The sequence below is a fragment of the Corythoichthys intestinalis genome, chromosome 1, assembly GCF_030265065.1.
Source record: "Corythoichthys intestinalis isolate RoL2023-P3 chromosome 1, ASM3026506v1, whole genome shotgun sequence".
Classification (NCBI taxonomy): domain Eukaryota; kingdom Metazoa; phylum Chordata; class Actinopteri; order Syngnathiformes; family Syngnathidae; genus Corythoichthys; species Corythoichthys intestinalis.
This window is the reverse complement of record NC_080395.1, coordinates 20,172,929-20,197,909: the sequence shown is the minus strand read 5'-3', so window position 1 is coordinate 20,197,909 and position 24,981 is coordinate 20,172,929. Positions and strand designations below refer to the sequence as shown.

Here is a 24,981-nt window from a genome sequence, read left to right as displayed (position 1 = left end):
AAATAGAGTACATGCTTTTAATGTATTAGAAGACCTCAATGTACCGTACATCTTTACTATTTTTCAAAAAATTGTTTGGCCTTGATGTTTTTTAGTTAGAGATTTTTACCGTACTAAGTACTGTGCTTGGTATTGACACCATCCATCACTGTCCAGTGAAATACTCACATCCTTCCCTCAATGAAATACATTCAGTGAATACTAAACAAGTGACTTAAGAGTGAATTATTCATTTTTGTCTTTGTTTCTGCTTACGTCCACAACATCATTCTTGACACCGTCCCTATTCGTTATTAAGTCACTTCTTATGTACCAGCTCATAATTTAAACATCACGCAAAGATATTGCCGACGTAATAACTTTTCAGCTCAGTCGGGGTCCCACAGGCAACACGTCAGCTCACACTCTCAAATAAATATTGCGGCTTCTCTAAAGTCAAATAAAATCTTTTCAAAGCTTGTCACAGCCGCCAAATTTGCGAATCGAGTGCAGTCACAGCTCCCCTCCCGAAACCGCGTCAGGCAGCCGGTGAGATGTCACGTTGCGTCTTTTTTGTGATCGCTCAGTTAGAAATAACGGAGCCTCGGCAGTGAGCGAAGCATGGCGGTGGCGGGGAGGGGGGAATTTCGTGGAGTGCACCTGAAACATTGTTTGGATGCATTAAGCCAGGCTGAAGGCCTGTGTATATGCAGTACCCTGAGTGGCTTCTCGCCTGGGTGCTATAGCACTGAAAGCCTCTCTATGGATTTCGAGGGGGTCTGTTTGGCGATGGCGGAAAGAAAATTGTGAGCAGGCTGATCGTCCCTGCATCAGTCAAGAACGGTCAGTGTACTCAAATGACTTCTTGTCAATGTGGCTTTCTAAATTTGGATTGTTTGTAATTTCAATTTTAAACCAACACAAAAAAAATAGGCTTTTCATTGTAATTTACAACTAAATATTAAAATAAAACTCAGTCTTGTATTTAAAACAGGTGCTTCAAGGCTAAATTGTTGTATCACTTAAACAACATTAAGTTAACATTAATTTATACTTTTTTTGTGTATCTGTACTTTACTTGAGTACAAATTTGCCGATTACCGGTTTCAAGGTATACCGTGGTATGAAAACGTTAAGGTTTCAAAACCTCAAACACTTCCCTTCATACCGTCCCTAAGGTATTAGCTATTTTTTTATGTCCCCAAAATACATGGAGAACTCCCTCGCTTGCGGTTGTAAGGCTCAACACTCCCCCACCGGTTGTTGCTCAGTATCAGTGAGTCAGCTGTGCTACACGATGGCTGGAGGAGGTGAAATTCCTTAACTTGTTCCCCCATCGAAGAAAAAAAAAATCGCTCGTATTGGAATATTTGGGCTACAGAAAAGTTACAGACGGCCGCGGCTTAGAGGAGGACAGCCAACTGACATGTAAAACATGTTTGCGGAGGGTGGCTGACGAGGAGGCAATACCTCCAGTATGATTTCACATTTATACAAAATTAGTTAGTGAAAACTGTCATGAACGTTTCCCCGCCAGGTACTAGAGCTAACTCCTGCTCTTGCTTTTCTACACGGTTTTAAAAAAGTGAACAAGAAAATGGTAATATTGTGGGTGCAAATGTACTGTATACAAATTCTCTAAAAACTGACATTTATTTCTGCGTCGGGAGAAAATTCTTTTACTTTTTACTTCTAAAGTAAATTTTAAAGCAAATACTTTGTACTTGCGTAATTTTTGCTTACATACTTGTACTTTTACTTAAGTAATTGTTTTGCCCCGTATCTGTACTTTCACTTTAGTAAAAAAAAAAAAAAGGGAGTACTTCATTCACCAATGGGAAAATGTAATTGTATTTGTTTAGGAAATAAAACTGAACGTTTCGTTGTTGTTTGTATGATGAAAAAAAATTGTCTTTTATGTTTATTCAAAGTAATGTCAATTCTAGTTTTCCATTTAACTATCCTAAATGTATAGAAATCAACAATTTTCTAACATTTTTATGTTACCGATGTTATTAGAAAACTTACCGTACTTACCGTACCGTACATACCGTGATTTTTGGACTATAAGGCGCTACTTTTTTCCCTCATTTTGAATCCTGCAGTTTATAGTCCAGTGTGGCTTATTTGTTGATTTAAAAGGGTTAATATTAACACTTTATTTGACAGCGGTGTCATAAGACTGCCATAAGACCGCCATAATTATGACATGACACTGTCATGGGCATTAATGATTGCCTATAACACATGTCATTAATTGTCACCTGGAAAATTTTGTCAATAAGTCCATTCATGTCCAGTTCGGATCTTTTACATTTATTCAGAAGTGAGATAAATTGCCGGAAAATGACATCTGTCATATGCATTTATTTAAACTAATGGCATTGTCATCTCATAGTTATGATAGTCTTAAGGTGCCACTGTCAAATAAAATGTTACCAAATACCACAACTATCAATTAATGAAACAACTGGGACAGTAAGTGAAGAAATAATTAGCACAGAACATGAATTTTGTTTGTTATTTACATCTGTAGCTGCAATGCATGCTAGGAGGCATGTTGGAGAAAAACAGTGTTGATAGCAGGTGAAGCAGTGATGGCCAAATGAAGCTTTTTGAAGTAATGAAAAATAGCAGCCAATTCGGTCAAAGCTTCATGGTGGTTCATTTGGTCTTATGACAGTCTCACGATGCCGCTGTCAAATAAAATGTTAGCGGTTAATATATTTTGGTGAAAATATCCCATTATATAGTAAGGACAGCTGCTGCTTATACCATCATTTTCGCACTATAAAGCGCACCTGACTATAAGCCGCCCCCTACTAGATTTGGCACAAAAATGGCATTTGTTCATAGATAAGCCGCACTGGACTATAAACCGCAGCGGTCCTCCCTGTATTATGGAATATTTACACCAAAAGATATTAACCGGTAACACTTCATTTGACAGTAGCATCATACGACTGCCATAAGACCAAATGAACCACCATGAAGCTTTGAACCAATTGGCTGCAAAGTTTCATTGCTTCAAGAAGCTTCATTTGGCCATCACTGCTCCCTTGGGGGAGGCAGTCAACCTCTGCTGCCACCTGCAGTCAATGCTGTCGTTGTCCAACATGCCTCCTAGCATGCATTGCAGGACTACAGATGTAAATAACATTCAAAATTCATGTTCTGTGCTAATTATTTCTTCAGTTACTGTACCAGTTGTTTCATTCATTGCTAATTATGGCATTTGGTAACACTAAATTTGACAGTGTCGCCATAAGACTATCATTAGGCAATCCTAATTATGACATGACACTGTCCTGAGAATTAATGAATGCTTATAACATATGTCAATTAGTGTTATCCGTCAAATTATCTCTTTTGAATGGTTGCAAACGATCCAAGCTGGACATAAATAGAGCTAGTGACATAATTTGCTGGATTACACTTAATGACATAAGCATTCAGTAAAGCCCATGATTGTGTCATGTCATAATTATGACAGTCGTATGATTGTGTTATCCCTTAGATGCAAAAGTGGGTCAAAAATGACCCGATGAGGTTGTTTTCTTGAAATATCTTCGGAATGAAAAATTGTTATCAATTCATAATCCAGGTATTCTTAAAAAAAAGATGTTGTTGATATAATGCCATTCAAATTTTTGATGAACTTTTTATACATTTGAACATTTTTGTATTACTACCCTAAGCTTCCACAAGTGGGTCAAAAATGATCCACATGCATTTTCTATGGAATCCAATGGGAATCTTTCATTCTTATCAACTTTGGCTGTCAGGAATACATTTACCGTAGACCACACAGACTAGGTATGTAAAAAGTGACATCCCTTAAGAAGATTATTTTACACAGCAAGAGCTAATAGTAATAATAATGCATTTTATTTATAACGCACTTTACATTTGAAAAACAAATCTCAAAGTGCACATTAGCAAAAAAGAAAATAATAAATACAATGAAAAAGACTAAGAATAAAACAGTAAAAGCAAAACAGACACAAGCACAGATAAAATCAGATACCAATCAGATAAAAGTAAGACAGTCAAATAAAATTAGCTAGAATAAGCTTTTTTAAAAAGGTGAGTTTTTAGTCCTTTTTTAAATGCATCCACCGTCTGCGGGGCTCTGAGATGGTCTGGGAGGGCGTTCCACAGACGGGGAGCAGCAGCTGTAAAGGCCCTGTCGCCCATAGTCTTGAGCCGAGTCCTGGGCGGGAGTAGACGGTACTGTTGGCCTGACCGGGTTCTGTCTGAAGTATGTAATGTGAGGAGTTCGGTGAGGTAGGTGGGGGCTACACCGTGTAGACAGTGATGGGTGTGAAGGAGGATTTTGAATTCAATACGGAGGTGAACAGGGAGCCAGTGTAGGGTGCGGAGGATGAGGGTGATGTGCTCATGTTTACGCACCCTCATCAGGACCCTGGCAGCGCTGTTTTGGACATACTGAAGCCTCTGTAGGCTCTTGCCAGGGATCCCGATGAGGAGTGCATTGCAATAGTCTAACCTGATGAGTCCAACCTGAAGAGCTGATACGTGTACTGTAAGTATTATGTCCATATAGTATTTTGTGTGTGTGTCTTTCATGACTCTTTACTATTATTTATCAACAAATTAACCTACTTCATAACTAGCTAGCTAACTAAGGCTAGGTTCATACCGCATGTCCTACTGCACAATTCCTATTTTTTGTCATATCTGGGTTTTTTTTGGCGAACCCGTTCAGACCGCCTTTGTCCATTGAGCCTGTTCAAGTATCACACACGCGCTCTAATTTGCAGTCAGAGATGCACTGAGCAAACTGGCCCGCATGCGCAGTAGCATTGGAACAGAGAGAAAACCGTGCATTGTCAGGCTCAACTCATTTTATTTTTTTATGACTGTTGTCAAGCCCGCTCCTTCCCCAAAAGCCGCGTTCAAGCTAGGCGCTAACGCTAATGCACAGCTGCACCACTACCATAGCACCCTGTCTCTCTCGCTCTTTGCTGATGTTAATTGCTGCATGAATTCCAATTTGGGGGACTTGACAGTTCGGACCGCAGCCACATTCTGGAAAAATGTGGCCCGGGATTTTAACCACATACGAAAGTGACCTGGATCGAATTTGAAAATGGTCCACTTTTATGCGACTTTTCCCGTTCAGTCGAGTCGGAAAAACACGACAAAAAAAATCGGATGTGTGCCAGATTTACAGCTGAAATGGTCCTTCAGATGTTGGATGATGGAGAGGCAGTGACGGGGTTGGACTCAAGTGTCCGAAATTTCTGATGATGAGGACCCAGACTATTATCCAGGTGGCAGTGGCAGTTGTCCACCTGGAATTCCAACTGAACAGTATCAATCTGACTCATAAGATTCCACTTATGTGTCCTCTGAAGAAGAAAGTGTCCAAATCATGGCCAACAGAATGAGTTGGTCGGGCTCTTACTAGAGAGAATTACCTCCCACCCAGGGCAGAACACAGAGCCACAATATCCTCAGAAATCGGTCAGTGCCTCCACAAGGGCTTAGCACCGCTGTCTCACTAAAGAGATGCATGGGAGCGTTTTATCATTGATGATACAATACAAGGAAGGATAAAGTCTATTGCTGTTGTTGTTGTTGTTGTTTTTTTAATGTTAATTGAATCATAAAGATATTTCAAGCATGAAATCGTTCTTGTGTGGCCCTAAATATCATACTATTTAATATGCAAGTGATTATTCTTCACCAAAATGGCATAAAAACCCATTGGTTCTAAAATGACAACCTGACAACTATACAATAATAAATAAATCTACTGTAATACTTGGGCAAAAGAAGCACTTTCTGATTATATCTTGCAGAGGATGTGATTTGACTGTTTGTGTTCCTATTTTTTAATATTAAAAAATGTCATTTTGACAAATAACACGCAATTATTCAAGTAAAAAGAATAAGTGTATAGAAGAATATCAGAAGCCAGGAGACAAAACCTTATTCCCGCTACTGTCGCTGCTGATTACAAGCCTTAATAGAATTCAGCGCTTTGTGGCTTCGCTCAACATTAATTGGAACACCATGTACTTATGATTGCAAGAGACATAATACAACTGAGGCAACAGTCTTTTGTTTGTCAGTGAGAAAGAACTAAGATCTTGGGGAGCTATACAGTGATAACGCAGCGTACATGGACACAATGCGATTCCATTAAGCTTATATAAATGGCAACTGTATATTCTGTAAAATATAATGTTTAAGGGTGATGTATCACAATGACCCCTCTGTGGGTTTCATGTGGAGCTTCAAAAAAACAGACCACCTGACATCTGCCATATGTTATCTTCATCATCATCACAGACAAAAGTCACTTTTTGATCTCAGAGATGAGATAAGCTGTTCACCACTTTACAGAGAAATGCGCACGACTTTGTAAATGCTATTGTTTTATTTATAGTCAACGATGAAACAAAACAATCCACGTAAATACTGGTATTTTATACACTAGGGGGCAGCGTCAGATGCGTAGGGGCAAACATTCGTGGGCAAAGCTCACCAACCAAACACACACGCATCTGATGGCGTTGCCAGGTGTAAAACATGCTGACTGCTTTCAAATTTGGCCTTCCATTTGACTATGAGATCTCAGAGTACAGGCTCACATTGCTTCATGAAATAAAAAAAAAAAACACTTGGATAAGCTGGCATTTAAGAGACGTAACCGAATTATGGAAAAGTCACTTACAAAAAGCAAAGGCATGCGTTTAGTTTACCTTACAATGCCCACAGGGACATGCCTGTTTATACCGCTTAATGTTGCGCGCGTGTGTGTGTGCATGATTGCGTGCACAAGCGAGAGAATTTCTAGCAACGTGCGCACGTTTTGGTAAAAGAGATGGATTAGTGTATCAGTTGCTGACAGAACTAACATTGCCAAACCGTTATTGAGCCGCAGAATGTACCCCCCATGTTGACCTACTGCTCCCCCTATAATATGTGCTCTGATACCAACACTGCTATGGCGAAAATACCCATTAAGTGCATAACAATAAGCTCATTCACCACACAAGTACTGTGTAGGTATGAACAATAGGACAGCAACACATTTGAAATGCTTTGGGGGCACCTATGAATGAGTGGGGTTATCCTGTGGATTTTCTTTTTGTACATGTATTTTGTATTTTCTGCAATTGAGTGCCATCCATACTGGGTTCCATTTTTAAAAGCAAATAGACACAGTTGTGTTTGTGCTTCTACCCTGAAGTTGTAAAATGATTGCATGACCAGAGCTTTATGAGCACAAAAGTAAAAATTTAAACGGTTTAATGGTTGGGTTTTGTTGTCGAAACACTAAAAAAGGTTTCATGAATTTTTTTGGAGTATGGTTTTCGAGAAATTTTGGCGGGTCTGCTTATGAATAGGAGTGGATAGTAACGAGTTACATTCATGCCATTACATATACTTGAGTGACATTTTGAGAAAAATCTTATTTCTAATTTTACCATCTTTAAAGTACCGTAAAAAAATAAACTACAGTGATCCCTCATTTTTTGCGGTTAATGGCAACCAGAACCCGCCGCGATAAGAGAAACACCACAAAGTTGCGCACCCCCCCACCAAAAAACAAATAAACAAACAAACAAAAAAAAGGTTTTTAAGCACTTCAAATGTAATAATTATGAGTTAAGTTTTAAACATGTTACAGTCCCACCGGATTATTTTTAAACAAGAATAAAGTAGTAGAAAAATGCTTGGATTTAGTAAATGCTTGATTGAATGAGTCCACTCAAATCCACTCAAGCTGCTCGTTTACACAAAGTGAGTTGCCTCAACAACTGTTTAACAAGTTAAACGATGATTGACACATTCAGTGCTTTGAATTTTGTGTCTCTGGCAACATCAAACATCTGTCAATCATCATTAACTTTAATATGCAACAGTGCACGCCTGACGAACAAAGAGCAGGGAGAGGAAGGGAGGGAGGGAGGTTGAGTGAGACTACAGCTCATCGGTATTTTTTTTTTTCTATTGAAAAAACATCAGTGATGGACTGAGGGTGCAAAGTTTGAAGCGCGAAGTTGCGAGGAATCACTGTATTTCACATATAACTTCACTTTTAACTTTACTCCAAATCACAGATTTGAACCTCTCTTCTAGTTTTTATTTGATACTGATTGACCGTGGAAAACCGGCGATATAATAGTTTTAATTTTGTAGGAAATACAATTTTCCACTAGAGGGCACTTATGCTCTTTGGAGTGATGATGTTTCATTTCTGTAGATTTTTCTTTTCGGTGTGCAAGAAAAAAACAATATACCATTGTTTATTAAAAATCTAACATTGTCAGCAGTTCCTCATTACTTGAGTATTTTTTCCACATACCCTATTTATTGGAACCAGATGAAATTTTTTGGATAACTACTTTGACTTTTACTCAGTGGTGGAATGTATATACTGTGTATATATGTATATATATATATATATATATGTATATATATATATATATATATATATATATATATATATATATATATATATATAGCAGTGTCTTGACACTTAGTGATACATGCTACAAAGGGTTTTTGGATCGAAACAAGGTTAGTACATTATAATATCTCATTAAAATCATGCCGTCTTTAATTCTGCTCTCGCGTGCTCTCCCCTCCAGTTAGGATTTTGCTGTTTAATTTTTTTTTTTTTTTTTAAATACCCTCCTGTTCAAAATGTTTTTTCCCCCAGAAAATAGAGATTTCAAGCTTTCCAATGGTGTATCACACATGCATATCGGACCATTTTGAAAGTTGGCCAAATTGGGGGTCTCAGAGAGGAACTTCAAGTCACCTGAGTGTTTTCCGCCATGTATAGTTTTCAATATGCAGGTGAGGCTCTGAATCTCTTCCATCTTCTATCTCTACTCTAATTGTTTTGATTAAAAAAAAAAAAAATCACGCAAGGTTTATGGATACGTCATTCAAGAAAAGTTAGCTAGTGACCATTTTTGGTGATGAAAAACAAAACCAAATTATTATTATATTGTAGCATCTACAAGGACAACATCCACTTGGTGATGATAATGCATACGCAACAGGAAAACAGTCCATTATTTTCAATTAATTGTACCCACCTGAACGCCATGAACAAACAAAAAAAAAAAAGTTGCCCATGAGTTTCAGATGACGCTCGTCACTCTAAATGCTAAAGCTAGCGAGAACCCAAATGCCATGCTAACACTCCAAGCCTCCTAGAATCGCGTTTGCAATGGCGTCATAACCCACTTCCTTCCTCCCTGCTTTCTCCATGTCTCCCGCGGCATTCACCCAAATTGTTGTAAGGCGCGCCTTCACACGCAGGAAGGAACGGGAGAGAAAATCCACGCCCTATTCATGTTCTAGTATGCACCTAGTAGTTGCTTGCAATCCGCCTTAAAGCCTACATTTTGAGCTTGTTAAGCTTCTGTTTATAGTGCAGTCAATTTTATTGCTTATTTTTTTTTTCCATTTTGCATAGTATTTATTAAAATCGAGCAGTCAATGAATTTTCTGGTTCTTTCTTTGCATATTGGCTTACATCTGACATTTTTGCATCGGGAGAAAGCACTTTTACTTTTTACTTGTTAAGTAAATTCTAATGCAAGCACTTTTGTACTTTTGAGTATTTTTTTGCCACTGTATCTCATAGGTGGAATTTGACTTATGGGGCAGGGGGCACAATATGTTGATGACCCCAAAATGCAGTGTCAGCAATAAAAGTAACTTACAAGAATATTTAAAATAATAAGATGACAATTAGTGTTTTTTTGTTTCCCATCATTCTTGAGGGGACTTCTAAATCAGGCTGCTTAGGCAATACTTTTCGCCAAGATCATTATCCATTGAATTTGGTACGCCCGCCGTTGTCTTGCCAATGTAGTTACCCCAGTCAAAAATTGTATCCCCTGGGCTGCACCATATGGAGGTAGATTTGGGTCTTTATTATTCAATCAAAATAAAAAAGTTGCTTCAATTAAAAAAAAAAAAAATTGTTTCAATCAAAATATATATTTTCAACCAAAAAAAAGTCGCTTCCATGTTTGAAATCAAAAATAAATTTGAAACTCAAAAAACTAAAAAAAAATGTACGTGAAAGCTATTTTCTTTCATTATTATTTTTGTTATTTATTTATTTTTTATTTTTTATTTAAGTTTTTTTGGATTGAAGCCACTTTTTGATTGAAGCCACATTTTGGCTAGGACATTTTTCTCTTTATTATTCAATCAAAAGTTAAGTTGCTTCAAAAAAATATAGATTTTAAAAAAAATAATCACTTTAATCAAAAAAAGAAATTTGTTAATCATAGAAAAAAAGTTTTTGAATGTGAAAAAATATTTGAGATTGAAAAATTTGCATTTCAACACTTAAATTTTTCATTGAAAAGGTTTTCTTTGAATGATTGATTGATTGTTTTTGGGCCATATTATGATTACGGCATTTGTGTCTAAATCATTCAATCCCCAAAAAGTTGTTTCAATCAAAAAAGAAAATATTTTCAATCACGAAATAAATCATTTTTAAAAGTATTTTTTTCTCAAAACAAAAAAAAAAAAAAAAAAAAATATATATATATATATATATATATATATATATATATATATATATACAGTACTGTGCAAAAGTTTTAGGCAGGACACCTGCCTAAAACTTTTGCACAGTACTGTATATTTTTATTATATTATGTATTTACAGGATATACTGTATGTATATATTTTCCCCAAGTGGAAGCTTCCATGATCCTAATAAATTTAATAATTAAAAAAAAATATATACAGTACTGTGCAAAAGTTTTAGGCAGGACACCTGCCTAAAACTTTTGCACAGTACTGTATATATATTAAATTATATGCAAAGCAAATTACTGTCTAAGGTGCTCGAAAAATAATTTCGACCCATTATAAAAATATGTTTTTTGTTCATTTCATTCATTTAATTTGCAGTTTTATTGCTTTACAACTTATATATATATATATATATATATGGCGGAAAACACTTAGGTGACTTGAAGTTCCGCTCCGAGACCCCTAATTTGGCCAACTTTCAAAAGTGTCCGAAATGCATGTGTGATACATCATTGGAAAGCTTAAAATCTCAATTTTCTGGGGGAACAAAAATTTTGAACAGGAAGGCATTTTTAAAAAACATTTTTTTTAAACAGCAAAACCCTAATTGGAGGCGAGAGCACGCGAGAGCAGAATTAAAGACGCCACAATTGTAACGAGATATTATCGCGTACTTATCTTGTTTCGATCCCAAAGTTCCATGTAGCATGTATCACTGAGTGTTTTATTTTATTTTATGGGTGAAACATGGTGATTTAACAAGGGTCGAGATGCTGAAATCGCAGACAACAAGGAGTGGTTGAGATTTTCTTTTTCATATAGTTACCCTTTTAAACGTTTTTTTTTTTTTTTTTTTTTTTTTTTTTTGGATTGATTATTTATCATCTAACATATCGGGGAAAATGCAACGTTACAAAAATAATACAATTAAGCGATAGTTATGAGGTAGATATCCGTGACTTTTTTACAGACGCCAAATTTTTCATTGTGATGTAATTCGTTTAAAAGTTTAAAATATGCGAGTGAATAATTTTTTAAAGTCGTTTTTTTTTTTTGTAACTAAAATTTAGACATCAATTAATGATTCTAAGCTAAAAATGACATACATTTTGAATAATAAACGTAATTACTTACCTTCTTTTTATGGCTAGGTTGAAACAAAAGCGGTTGCGCGATGTCTGTAAACGGGGGTTTTCAGGGTAAAACGGACAGATTAAAAATAGTTTGGAGGCTTAGTGCATCATGAATCTGCAATGGCAGCATATACACATTTTGTTCTATCAAACACAACAGTTGTTTTGGCTTAAAATACAGCAGTTTATTTTAAAGAGGAGTGCAAGAGCAGAAACTGCTTTTTCAGTCTTGTCTGTGTTTTCTGCCATATATAGGAAAGTCAATTACATGCAATGACACTTTTCGGCCACCAGGGGGGCCTGCCCCCAGACCCCCCTTAAAATCCGCTTATGCTGTATCTGTACTTAAGTAAAAGTGAGTAACACCATTTACCATTTACCATTTACTTCATCAACCACTGCTTTTACTTGATTAATATTATTTTGAAGTAAAGTGACTCTGACTTGAGTAAAATTTTTGGCTATTCCACCCACATCTGCTCATGAGATATGCCTACCGCATAGATTTCTTATTCCTAATTAAAGTAACTCATGAGGAGGAATTTTCAAATAATGATGTCTCGTTTTGGAATGAGTCACACTATCCTTCGCAAAACATGTGGGCCCTAAAATAGGCAAACCCAATAATGACTTATCATGGATGGTTATGTGAGCATAGATTTGAAATTGCAAATTCACTAAACTGGTTAAATGTTTCTCCCTGGCACCAAAATAGGCCAGGCAAGTCCAAAGGATGCCATTACATGCATTTTTTTTTTCTCACCAAGGGAAAAACATCCCGCAACATCCATTCCTGACTATCTCATCAATAAACATGAGGATGCCACCATGCATGCAGAACAAGAAAAAGTCCAATGTCATTTTTTTTTTTTTCTTTTTTTTTTTTTAACAGCCAATCTATGAAAGGCAGCTCACCGCCACACAATTACTGTACATACAACTTGATGACTTTCGTGTCCTGGAAAAAAAGTCGTCAGGGGAATTCATGAAATGCCAGGACCAATGAAGAGGGGGAGAAATTGCCTATATAACCTATCGTCAAGGTGAACTTGTCGTCGTCGTCATGGGGGAGAAGTTGCAGCAGCTTTAACTCATAATCTACGTTTTTTTGCTACAGTTTCATGCGTTTGTGGAAACGAGAGTCACCCTTAAGTGGTACTTACTGAAAGGTCACATGGATAAGGATGTTTAATTGCCTTCGTGTGAGTTTTTTTCTCTTTTTTTTTAACAACTTGGAGACTGGAAAAAAAAAACGTACCAACCATCTGAAGATTAGCGCCTGTCAAATGATGCTGAATTTTACCAAGAGACAATACTGCCTTGACGTGCAAGTGCTCCTTGTTGTTTGTTTGTTTGTTTGTTTGTTTCTTAATTTAAGAGTCGCTGCATGGTCAATAATGTTTTTATTTTATTTTTTTTTCTATGTGTTGGAAGCCAAATTTTGATGAGCAGTCTCTCAAAGAGTGGTTTTTAACCTTGGTTCGATTGAACCCCAGGGGTTCGGCAAATGCTTCAGGCATCGTTAGATCTGTAAAGACAAAAACATTTAACATACAATTTTGACCTGTTTAAAAACAGAACAGGCTGCCGAAATTAGAAGAAATTTGAAAGGAAATCCACTTGTTCAGTCATTAGCGTGTTAGCATAGTTACATTGGTTTTGAATTTAAACAAATTGCTTTATTATCTAATTCCAAAGGGTTCGGTATCTTTTCAAGGTTAAGAACCGCTGCTGTAGAATCAATACATTTTGGTATTTCTGATGGGAGGAACTTTGTTGAAGTTAAAATGAGGAACTTCAGCCTGCAGCTTTGTGTTATGTGGGGATATATGGACTTTTGGGCAAATCTTAAGAGGGTTTCTGTATATTTGCAAGCCAATAGCAATGTATTCAGGAAAAGTTCAAGGGCTTCTTTTTCTCACTTTGCTAGTTTAGCCTAATGTCCCATTGAATATATTTGAAATAAATTGTGCCCTAAAAACAGCTGCTTTCACTAAAATTGGCAGACTTCCTTCTCATGTCAAGTATTACATTGGCAAAGTTCTTACCACAGGTCTTAATGCACAGATCAGACGTTTTTTGTGTTTTTCCATCTCGAGTGAGGCTTTAATTTGACGGTCTGAATGGGGGAAGTCGCATTCCATGAAAATGAATGAAAATTCCACCAAGTTCCATGCTGCCCAGTGAAATTGTTTTTAATAAAATGTGCAAAATCGACTTAAAGTGGCAACTTTAAACCAAAAAGATACCTTCCTGACTTTTAACACTTTATTTGAGTCTATGTACAAGAGGCATGTCTACTAGTTACACAGTAAAACTGGCTCCTGGGCATAAATGTTTCCATAAAAGTGAACCATAGGGTTGTTGAACTAGCTAAATTGATTTTACTCCACTTAGTGTACTCCCTTCTCACCTGACTTGACTCCCGCTGGAGTCCGGGTCCCTGGCAGCAACGGTGCCAATGACGGTGTTGACCGGCGCATTCTCATTGACCTCTAGTGTGTAGACAGGCTTGGAGAACACAGGTGGTTCGTCTGCATCCTCCACGACGATCTTGACCGTGGCCGTGTCCTTGAAGGGCCCCCCTGCGCTGCCACCAGGGTCCGACTGCACGTTGGCGGCCTCCACTTTGAGCGTGTATGACCTCCTGCTTTCAAAGTCTAACGCCTGCAAGCAAACAAAACAAAAACTGTAAAACATTTTTCTTAAAGTATCTCAGTTCTCGTAGTTTCATACAATGCTCTTTCAGGGGCGCAATCTTAACAATTTAGAATACAAAAAGGAATTTTAACAACACATAAACTAACGTTAGCACATACTGTACAACGAGTGAGGCACAACTTATTGTTACTACTAACTATTCAGCATTTTTAGAATTTGGTATGGTTTGTGTTGTTTTGTTTAAATTAAAAGAGCTTTAAAAAGTGAACTTGTTGTCTGTTTATACCGGGGGTCGGCAACATGTTTTAAGAGCAGCATGCGGCACTTTAGCGCTGCCCTAGTGGCTCGCTGGAGCAGTTTCAAAAATGTTTGAAAATGGAAAAAGATGGGGGAGGGAAATATATTTTTGTTTTGATATGGTTTCTGTAGGAGGACAAAAACGACACAAACATCCTTAATGTTTTCTAATGCAATGTAGAATAAATATTAAATTTCAACATTTCTGTCAACTAAGATTTGCGTCAAAGCCTGCGACACACGTTTCTATCTGCAGGGCGGCATGCCAGGCAGGTGGCTATTGTTAACAAACCGGCGGCTGTGTGATGGGCCATGGATCCGAAAGGGAAAAAGACAAAAATAACTGAGGAGAACAGAGGATTCAACATTTCTTGGACCGAATCATTTCCATTCATTGCCAATGCGGAAGGATTGCCTGAATGTTTACTCTGTTGTTGAAGTTGTCATATAACAAAAAGCGCAATGTGGAAAGACATTTGCAGTCGATTACCCAGTTGGGACTGAGAAAAAAAGTGTGATTTCATTACTTCTGAAGAACTTAGAGGAGCTCAAAAATAGATTTAAGAAGTGGATTGCCTCACCAAACTCCACTACTGCTGCAAGTTTTGTTGCAACCCGGGAGATAATAAAGTGTGGAAAACAGTTCACAGATGGTGAGTACATGAAGGAGACATTCAGCAACATATCAGAGCACGTATTTGCAGACTTCAAAAACAAAACCGAGATAATACAATAAATCAAAGACATGGTCAGATAAGGGGCATGTTATGGACGTTCCATTTTGTTGTTTTTCAAAACCTAAAAATAAAAACGATATCAAAAATCAGATTTCTTTATTGCATGTCTTTTGTATTTTTTTAGGATCCCCATTAGCTGATGAACACATCCGCTACTCTTCTAGGGGTACACACAAAACATAAAACAGACAATACATCAACATATTAATCAACATAGGCTATATATAAACAGAAAAGAAAATAAATCTTAAAAATTTACACACGGAAAAAAGACAAAATTTAACATACTAACAAAAAAATAGAAGAAAGATAGTAAGGAGGTAAATGGACAATATAGACAGTAATATACAGTGGGGCAAATAAGTATTTAGTCAACCACCAAATGTGCAAGTTCTCCTACTTTAAAAGATTAGAGAGGCCTGTAATTGTCAACATGGGTAAACCTCAACCATTAGAGACAGAATGTGGAAAAAAAAAAACAGAAAATCACATTGTGTGATTTTTAAAGAAATTATTTGAAAATTAGAGTGGAAAATAAGTATTTGGTCACCTTCAAACAAGCAAGATTTCTGGCTGTCAAAGATGTCTAACTTCTTCTAACGAGGTCTAACGAGGCTCCACTCGTTACCTGTAATAATGGCACCTGTTTTAACTCATTATCTGTATAAAAGACACCTGTCCACAATCTCAGTCAGTCACACTCCAAACTCCACTATGGCCAAGACCAAAGAGCTGTCGCCGGACACCAGAGACAAAATTGTAGACCCACACCAGGCTGGGAAGACTGAATCTGCAATAGGTAAAACGCTTGGTGTAAAGAAATCGACAGTGGGAGCAATTATTAGAAAATGGAAGACATACAAGACCACTGATAATCTCCCTCGATCTGGGGCTACATGCAAGATCTCACCCCGTGGCGACAAAATGATAACAAGAACGGTGAGCAAAAATCCCAGAACCACACGGGGGGATCTAGTGAATGACTTTCAGAGAGCTGGGACAGTAACAAAGGCTACTATCAGTAACACAATGCGCCGCCAAGGACTCAAATCCTGCACTGCAAGATGTGTCCCCCTGCTAAAGCCAGTCCACGTCCAGGCCCGTCTGCGGTTCGCTAGAGAGCATTTGGATGATCCAGAAGAGGACTGGGAGAATGTGTTATGGTCAGATGAAACCAAAATAAAACTTTTTGGTAGAAACACAGGTTCTCGTGTTTGGAGGAGAAAGAATACTGAATTGCATCCGAAGAACACCATACCCACTGTGAAGCATGGGGGTGGAAACATCATGCTTTGGGGCTGTTTTTCTGCAAAGGGACCAGGACGACTGATCTGTGTAAAGCAGTGGTGTCAAACCGATTCCACAAAGGGCCGCAGTGGGTCCTGGTCTTTGTTCCAACAGATCCAGCACAGACAGTTCAACCAATGAGGTTTCTGCTAAAATAAGCAGCACCTGACTGCAATCAACTGATTACGCTTGTAAAACACCAGATTGGTGAAAAGGTATTCATCTTGTTTGGTTGGAAAGAAATCCAGCACCCACTGCAGCCCTTTGAGGACCGGTTTGACACCTGTGGTGTAAAGGAAATAATGAATGGGGCCATGTATCGAGAGATTTTGAGTGAAAATCTCCTTGCACCAGCAAGGGCATTGAAGATGAGACGTGGCTGGGTCTTTCAGCATGACAATGGTCCCAAACACACAGCCAGGGCAACAAAGGAGTGGCTTCGTAAGAAGCATTTCAAGGTCCTGGAGTGGCCTAGCCAGTCTCCAGATCTCAACCCCATAGCCATGTTGCCCAACGACAGCCGCAAAACATCACTGCTCTAGAGCAGGGGTCCCCAACCTTTTTTGCACCATGGACCGGTGTTCTGACAAATTTTGCAACCCATCAAAAATTGCAACGATGCGTTTCTGCGCATGCGCGCAACGTTTAACATAGTCGCAAAATGCGCAAATGCAGCTATTCCAAAGTAAATACTACAAACTTTCTTGAAAGAAAGGAATATTAACTTACGTTTGATCATGGAAGGACTAGTAGAAAAGGTCTCCTCAGATACATCCCGCCATGTAAGCTGCACACAACAACTGCACACCGCTCTCACCATTAACAACATCGCCTTGTCGTTAAACATTAATTAAGAAGCCCGCTTCACAAAGATACGATGTTGGAAATTGTAGCAACGTTTTCAATGCTCTTGTAGCGATGTAGGATATTCCAGAACGACTTTAATCTAGAACCTCGTTAGAGTTGTTGTCTCATATGTACGTTTAATAAGGTCGCCGTCATTTGTGATCTCTACAAGTTGATCTTCCTTTTGCACAGACATGCTCGAATCACTTGGTTTATTCACAAACGGGTCACGAATCCACTCTTTCGCAGTTCGTGGGTCTTCGAGGTTGTAGCTTTTCAGGTGCCCTTTTCGCCGTAAAAATATCTATTATTTCCGGGAAGAAATGTGCTGCGCCTGCGGCCTAGCAATACGTTATTATCAAGCACAAGCGCACATAGATATATTATATACACAAACAAGATGTACTGCTTGCAGTCCAATCAATGGATTTCTATGACGACATTGTAATCTATTATATCTAGAGTAGACAGGGATATTGGTGTGTTAAGCAGGGGCACAGGGTTAATTCAGACAGAATGCGGTCGCTATTGAATTATTATTTTTATGCGGCCCGGTAGCAAATGCGTCATGGACCGGTAACGGTCCGCCGCCAGGCAGATGGGGACCCCTGCTCTAGAGGAGATCTGCATGGAGGAATGGGCCAAAATACCAGCAACAGTGTGTGAAAAGCTTGTGAAGAGTTACAGAAAATGTTTGGCATCTGTTATTGCCAACAAAGGGTACATAACAAAGTACTGAGATGAACTTTTGGTATTGACCAAATACCTATTTTCCACCATGATTTGCAAATAAATTATTTAAAAATTAAGCAATATGATTTTCTAATTTGTTTTTCCACATTCTGTCTCTCAAGGTTGAGGTTTACCCATGTTAACAATTACAGGCCTCTCTAATATTTTCAAGTTGGAGAACTTGCACAATTAGAGGTTGACTAAATACTTATTTGCCCCGCTGCATGAGTAGAGACCAACATAGAGGATATTATTACAATTTCCATCAGTGATCAAATACAGTTGACGCTAAAATACTGCTTTATTTATTTATTTATTTTGAGTTATTTGTTTGTTTGTTTGTTTGTTTGTTTTTCAATATGGCTGTTTCAACATTTTGGGTTGCTGAGCCCTGGTGTATACTTTATAAACCTTTTACACAATACTGAAAAGTGACCAGATGTTATGTGACTGTAGTCACTTAAAAGGATTTTAGTCACTTAAAATAAGGCATTGGTTATTGTTCCGTCAGAGCAAGAACATAATTGATTTACATTTAGATGTGTCAGGCTTTGTCATGTTACTTTTCAGAAAATGACCCCTTGTCAGGCTGAGGAATTAATCTGTGAATCTCTTTATTTACGCTCTCGCTGACATCACATTATTAGCATGTGTGTGCTCGGCCTGGCTAACACAAAATCAATAATGACAAGAGCTCGGTATCGGCTATCCAGAAAATTCTCCAAAGGGTAGTCAAAAACATCTTGTACTGGGTGTGTCGTCAAAAGCAATCCTGGCCTATGAAATTTTGTTTTTCGGGGGGTAAACATGCAATGGGTCATAGTGTCTCATTTTGAATTTAAAAGGATCTCCAAACTGGTAGACCCAGGCTATTTTCTCTGTGAGGGAGAGAAGAGAGGCAAAGTCTTGTGGAGCTTCGTTTCTCCACAGCTTGAGGAACTATTTGGAACACTTTCATCCTACCCCTTTTCTCTCTCTCTGATCCATATGCAGCGAGAGAGGGAGACCACCAGCCAGTGGATAACACTTTAATTCAAAGGTTAGCAATGGGAAAGAAGACTGTGTAAGGCTGCGCATGGATGGTCAGAGAGATTATATAGAAATGGAGAGAGGTAAGCTTTTGATAACTTTTATTCACTGAGCCAAATATTGCTTTAATCATTCGAGATGGTCTACTAACATGTATGAAAGGCACTTAGAGATACACGGATATACCATGATGAAATAATTGTATAGTTGAGAGCACACAGATTAGTGTCAGATTGGTGCTTTTACTTTGTGTTGTCTTTTTGAGTTACCTTTTTTCTTCATTTTCTCTCTCATTTATCTCCTATGTCCCCAAACAGGTTCAACATGCTGTTGTCTTTTGCTGTGTTATGCCCTCTCTTGTGGGCTGGTTTAGTTCATATTTTCAACTGGTGTTGCTCTTTTTATTGTTGGCTTTTATCCGTGTTCTATCATGTAGGTGCAGTGACCGTATGGACAGGAAGAAGGGAAACAAGGCAGGGGAGCTGGTGCAAACAAACATGGCGGTCCTAGCTGCCCGGTTCTAGGTTGTCGTTAAACTGATGTACTAATGTTGGATTTATGCTTTTTTTTGTGTTCCGTTTTCAAAAGTTGCTCTCTTTTCACTCTTTATTCATCCCCAGATGACTGACCATATTTCAAAAGGGATCGTGTTTTTTTTGTTTGTTTGTTTGTTGCTGCTGTTTTGATTCTTCAATCCTCTATCATACCCCCAAATGCTTTTGTACCCTTTGAGTTTGGCTCACATTTTTCCCGACCTGATATAAATGATTGCTTTTCGTGTCTTCTTTTAATGCTTGTCCTTCTTTTTATCCTGTGTTTCCAACAGGGGTTTCTATCTCTTTTCGCAAGTGAGCACACATATTATTGTTTGTTTTTAAAGGAGGCCATTTGAAGGATAGCATTAGCATGTTTTCTTGTGGGTTTTGACCTTCAGGAGAGCGTGGGTATTAAAGTACTCAGCGGTAAATTCCCAAGCAATTCAAGTAGCTTCACACACTATCAACTCAATTTTATTTATACAGCACTTTCAGAGTAACTGCACCCGCATCAAACTGTTGCCTACAAATGCAACTTTCAAGATCGCACACTAAATTAATATAGCAATGCACCACATCACAGCACAGTTAAGTGATAGTTACAGAGTAGACTAAATGTAGCTTGTTAAGCTTACTACCTATCTTAACCTATCTATCTATCTATCTATCTATCTATCTATCTATCTGAAAAAAAAAAACAGGCTCAGTAAAACTAGGGTGACCATATTTTGATTTCCAAAAAACAAAAGGACACTCAGCCCAGCCTCAAGATACTTGAATTTTACTCAAAGTTCACTCAAAGATGCCTATATCACTTTAACTCATTCACTCCAAGCCATTTTCACCGGAGCAAGGCCTTTCGCTCCCAGCCGTTTTATTGGATTTTGACTGATTTTGCAAGGCCCACAGAAAATTCAGTTCTATTGCTATATAAACATGGAACCCACCAAAAGAAAGATGAGACTTTCTTCTTTCATCAGAAAAAAAGTTAGTTCATATATTTTCCTATTCTTTAGAAATCAGCATTAGAAAAAAACTTAGTTTGAGCAATTTTCCAATTTCTGATTAAAAAAAAAAAAAAAACTGAGAAATTGAGCTTTTTGTGAAAGCATACATTTCAAACATATCTTTGACTTATACACAACTATTTTTTTCTTTAGTTACATCCCAAACATCTGAATAACGTTTTTCTTTCACAAAATAAGATAAACAACAAGAAAAATAGAGCTTTTGATAGCAAAGTAACAATTTATTTACACATAACTAACTGAAAGATGACGCTGTTCTGGCCGCGACAGCCGGTTAAATTTTCCCTCATCGCCGTCTGTCTCATAAAGATGAATTTTTTGAGTCTCTGCGGGCTCTGCTCGCGAGCAGCATGGACTCAAATCGTCCGCTGCACGAGTGGTCCCGGTCGTTCTGCTCGGTCATCCAGCGCCTGGCATCCCGGGCGTCCTACCGGTTGTTCTGCTTGGTCGTCCGCCGCCTGGCATCCATTCGGTCGTCTTCCGCCGGCGCCCGGCAGTGCGGATTGGCCGTTCGTTGCCGTTGAATCGGGTTGCGGGTCTTACCAAATGCGCTACTGCCCTCCAGTGGCCAGTTTTATTGCTTTAAAATGGATTTTTAGTTTTGTGCTTTGGAGATAAATTGAATCAGAACCAAAATATGTCTTTTAGAAAAAAAAAACATACAAGACGTATAAATACACCTTTGGGACACTCAAAAAATTAAAATTAGAACGTATTTATACGTTTTTGGGAGCAAATTAGTTAATATGTTTAAAGTGCGCCTCTTCCATCTGGTTTTATAAAAAAATGTAGAAAAAAAAATAGCTACCGTATTTTTGGACTATAAGTCGCACCAGCCATAAAATGCCCAACGAAGAGGAAAAAAACATACATAAGTCGCACCGGAGTATAAGTCACATTTTTGGGGGAAATTTACTTGATAAAACCAGCACAAAGAAAAGATATGTCATCTTGAAAGGCAATTTAAAATAAAAATACAGTAGAGAACAACATGCTGAATAAGTGTATTGTATGATAATGTTACATCATTCATGAAGAACGAAATGCGAACGTGGCTGGTATGTTAACGTAACATAGCTATTAAGAGTTATTCAGACAACAATAGCATAAAGAACATGCTAACAAGTTTACCAAACCATCAGTCAAAACACCAAAATAAAATGTGAAATGATGCAATAATGTGTTAATAATGTTACACATAAGTCGCACCCCCAGCCACACTATGAAAAAAACTGTGACTTATAGTCCGAAAAATACGGTATTTAGTATTAAAGATGCACCGATACCGATACTAGTATCGGCAGGGGGCGCCGATCCGGCCCAAAATAGTGGTATCGGTATCGGCGAGTACCAACAAAGACGGCGCCGATACCATTTACCGGTCCATTATTATAACATTTGACCGCAGCCTTTTTTTTTTTCTCCTGGTGCTCACTACACTTTGTCTCTGTGTTGTGTGATGACACGTGAACACCAAGCAGCTATCTCTATTGGCCTGCTCCAGACCAATGAGAACGGGCCAATAGCCACTCCTGACCAATGACAAGGCCGCTATGTCGGCGCCGCCAACATGGCGGCGGTCGGGAAATATTTCAAAATAGAAATCCCGTCAATTAAAATCAATGGCTGCATGCAAGATTTGCGGCCTGAAAGTTTCGAGATGTGGAGTTAAATCGGCCAGTTTCAATACCTCGAACCTGATAAAACATTTGAAGACAAAACGTGAACGAACACAACGAGTTTGAGCCTGCAAGAGCAGGACTGCTATCCAGAGGACGGGCGCTGGACGGGTGCAACAATCTCTGGTCAGTTCACTACGTAAACTTTGTCTTTTACTTAAAGAAATGCTGCAGTAATTTGGGAACTGTTTCCAAAGTAGGGTTGCCACCTTTCAGAAATAGAAATAAGGGACCCCCCCCCCCCCCCCCTGAAAAAAGGAGACGGGATGCTGTGGTCAATTATTATTACTTATAATTGTTAGCGTCCGCAAATGCAGAAACAAGGTTGGACCTCGAAGCGGACAACAAGCGGGGGATACGTACAAGGGTTTAATTGCAAACAAAAAATTACACGCGATCACGGGATAGTAGAAATAACAAAAGGAGTCCGTGACAGCAGGTCAACGGAGCTCAGTACTACAAACTCGAAGGTTACTAAGATGATAGGCAGCGAGCCAAAAAGCCAAAATAAAAACATTCAAATACCTGCACAGGGTAGAGGTTACAAACGAGTGCAGCACACTAACAGAAAAAACCCAATGCAGGGGCGTAACAAGCAAATGTAGCGAGACCATAGTGCGAGATGTCAAATGGCGATCAGCAAAGCAAATATCTCGGCACCCGTGCTTAAATGCTGCGTTGATGAGCCCGCATTGGATTCAGGTGCGACGTCAGGAACGCCGCCACTAACAGCCCAGTAACAAAACACAATCTAACCAGCAGCAGAATGTGACAATAATTTCATGAAAGTTGCACTGTTTGGCCTTTGAGAGGTTTAAAAAAAGTTCATTCAGAGTCTTTTTCCTATTTTGCAAAGGTAAGCAACAGCCTGACAAAGATTTGATAGCAATGATTTCACCTCCAATTATGTAGCTCTTTGGGGGGGAAAAAATTATATATATATATATATATATATATATATATATATATATATATATATATATATATATATATATATATATATACTGCACAGCCAGGTATCGATATCGGGGCCAAAAAATGTTATCTGTGCAACACTATTCAGTATATAACCGAAGACACAAATTCTCAGAGATTACTCAACAGGCTTTATTACTCCAAAAAATTAATTGAACAATAAAAACTCACACACAAAAAAACGCAAAAAAATATGAAATGGAATTAAATAATGATTTAAAAAAAATAATAATAGTATAATGCAAACCCAATGGAAATGTAGTCCAGTCAATATACACACACAGTAGGCTATGTGCCAGCTAAACATTTTCATAAATTACTAGCACTACAATTGTCGTTGACAAATTGTTATTCCCACTCAATTGTTATCCTCATTCAATGTTTTCAATTGCACGCAACCAATAACCAAAATAAACTGACAATCGATTAAGCCAGCATGTTTCCAAAAGCAGCAGTTTAAAACTACAGTACATTTCCAATAATGCCTAGAGAGGCTTAGCTCACTGACAGCCACCCTAATAGCGAGCACCGGTGTTCTGCAATTCCTTGCTAAGCGGCGAGACATCCTACACAATGCTCAGTGCGCTTGCGCAAGCATCCGAACGCATGCCCACATTGGTTAAAAGGGGCGAGAACTCACTATTTTTGTTTTTTATTAACCTTTTCATGCCTCAACAATACTTATTGCATGTATTTCCCTCTCATACTTTTAACTCATTTACTCCCTGCCATTTTCACCAGTGCAACCCCCTTCGCTCCCGGCCGATTTACTGGATTTTGACTGATTTTGCAAGGCCCACAGAAATTTTGTTCTACTGCTATATAAACATGGAACCCAATAAAAGAAAGATTAGACTCTTTTCTTTCAGCAAGAAAAAAAAGTTCATATCTTTTTCCATTCTTTAAAAATTAGCATTAGAAAATAGCTTAGTTTGAGCAATTTTCCAATTTCTGATGAAAAATCAAAGAAATAGAGCTTTTTGTGAAAGCATACATTTCAAACATAACTTTGATTTTAACACAGCTATTTTTTGCATTAGTTCCATCCCAAACATCTGAATAATGTATTCCTTTTACAAAATAACATAAACAACCAGACAAATAGAGCTTTTGATAGCAAAGTATCAATTTATTTACACATAACTAACTGAGAGATGACACTGTTGTGGCCGCGACAGCCGGGAAAACTTTTCCCTCATCGCCGCCTGTGTCATAAAGATGGATTATTTTGAGTCTCTGCGGGGTCTGCTCGGCGAGCAGCACGGACTCAACAGCATTGTCTGCTGCACTGGTGGTCCCGGTCGTTCTGCTCGGTTGTCCAGCGACTGGCATCCCGGGCGTCCTTTAGGTTGTTCTGCTCGGTCGTCCACCGCCTGACATCCTGGACGCCATTCGGTTGTCTTCCGCTGGCGCCCCAGCCGTGCGGCCCGGCCATTCGTTGCCTTTGAATCGGGTTGCGGGTCATCCTAAATGCACTACTGCCCTCCAGTGGCCAGTTTTATTGCTTT

The 24,981-nt window shown here is 38.4% G+C and overlaps 1 protein-coding gene across 3 annotated transcripts in view; it reads right to left on the bottom strand.

Moving 5' to 3' along the window:
* Window positions 1–24,981, bottom strand: part of cdh8 (cadherin 8) — a 331,679-nt gene that overhangs the window by 44,011 nt on the left and 262,687 nt on the right. For all 3 annotated transcript variants that reach the window (XM_057840449.1, XM_057840441.1, XM_057840457.1), the window contains exon 7: window positions 14,080–14,333. In XM_057840449.1, the coding sequence (XP_057696432.1) occupies window positions 14,080–14,333 (254 nt within the window). The remainder of the gene's footprint in view (window positions 1–14,079; window positions 14,334–24,981) is intronic.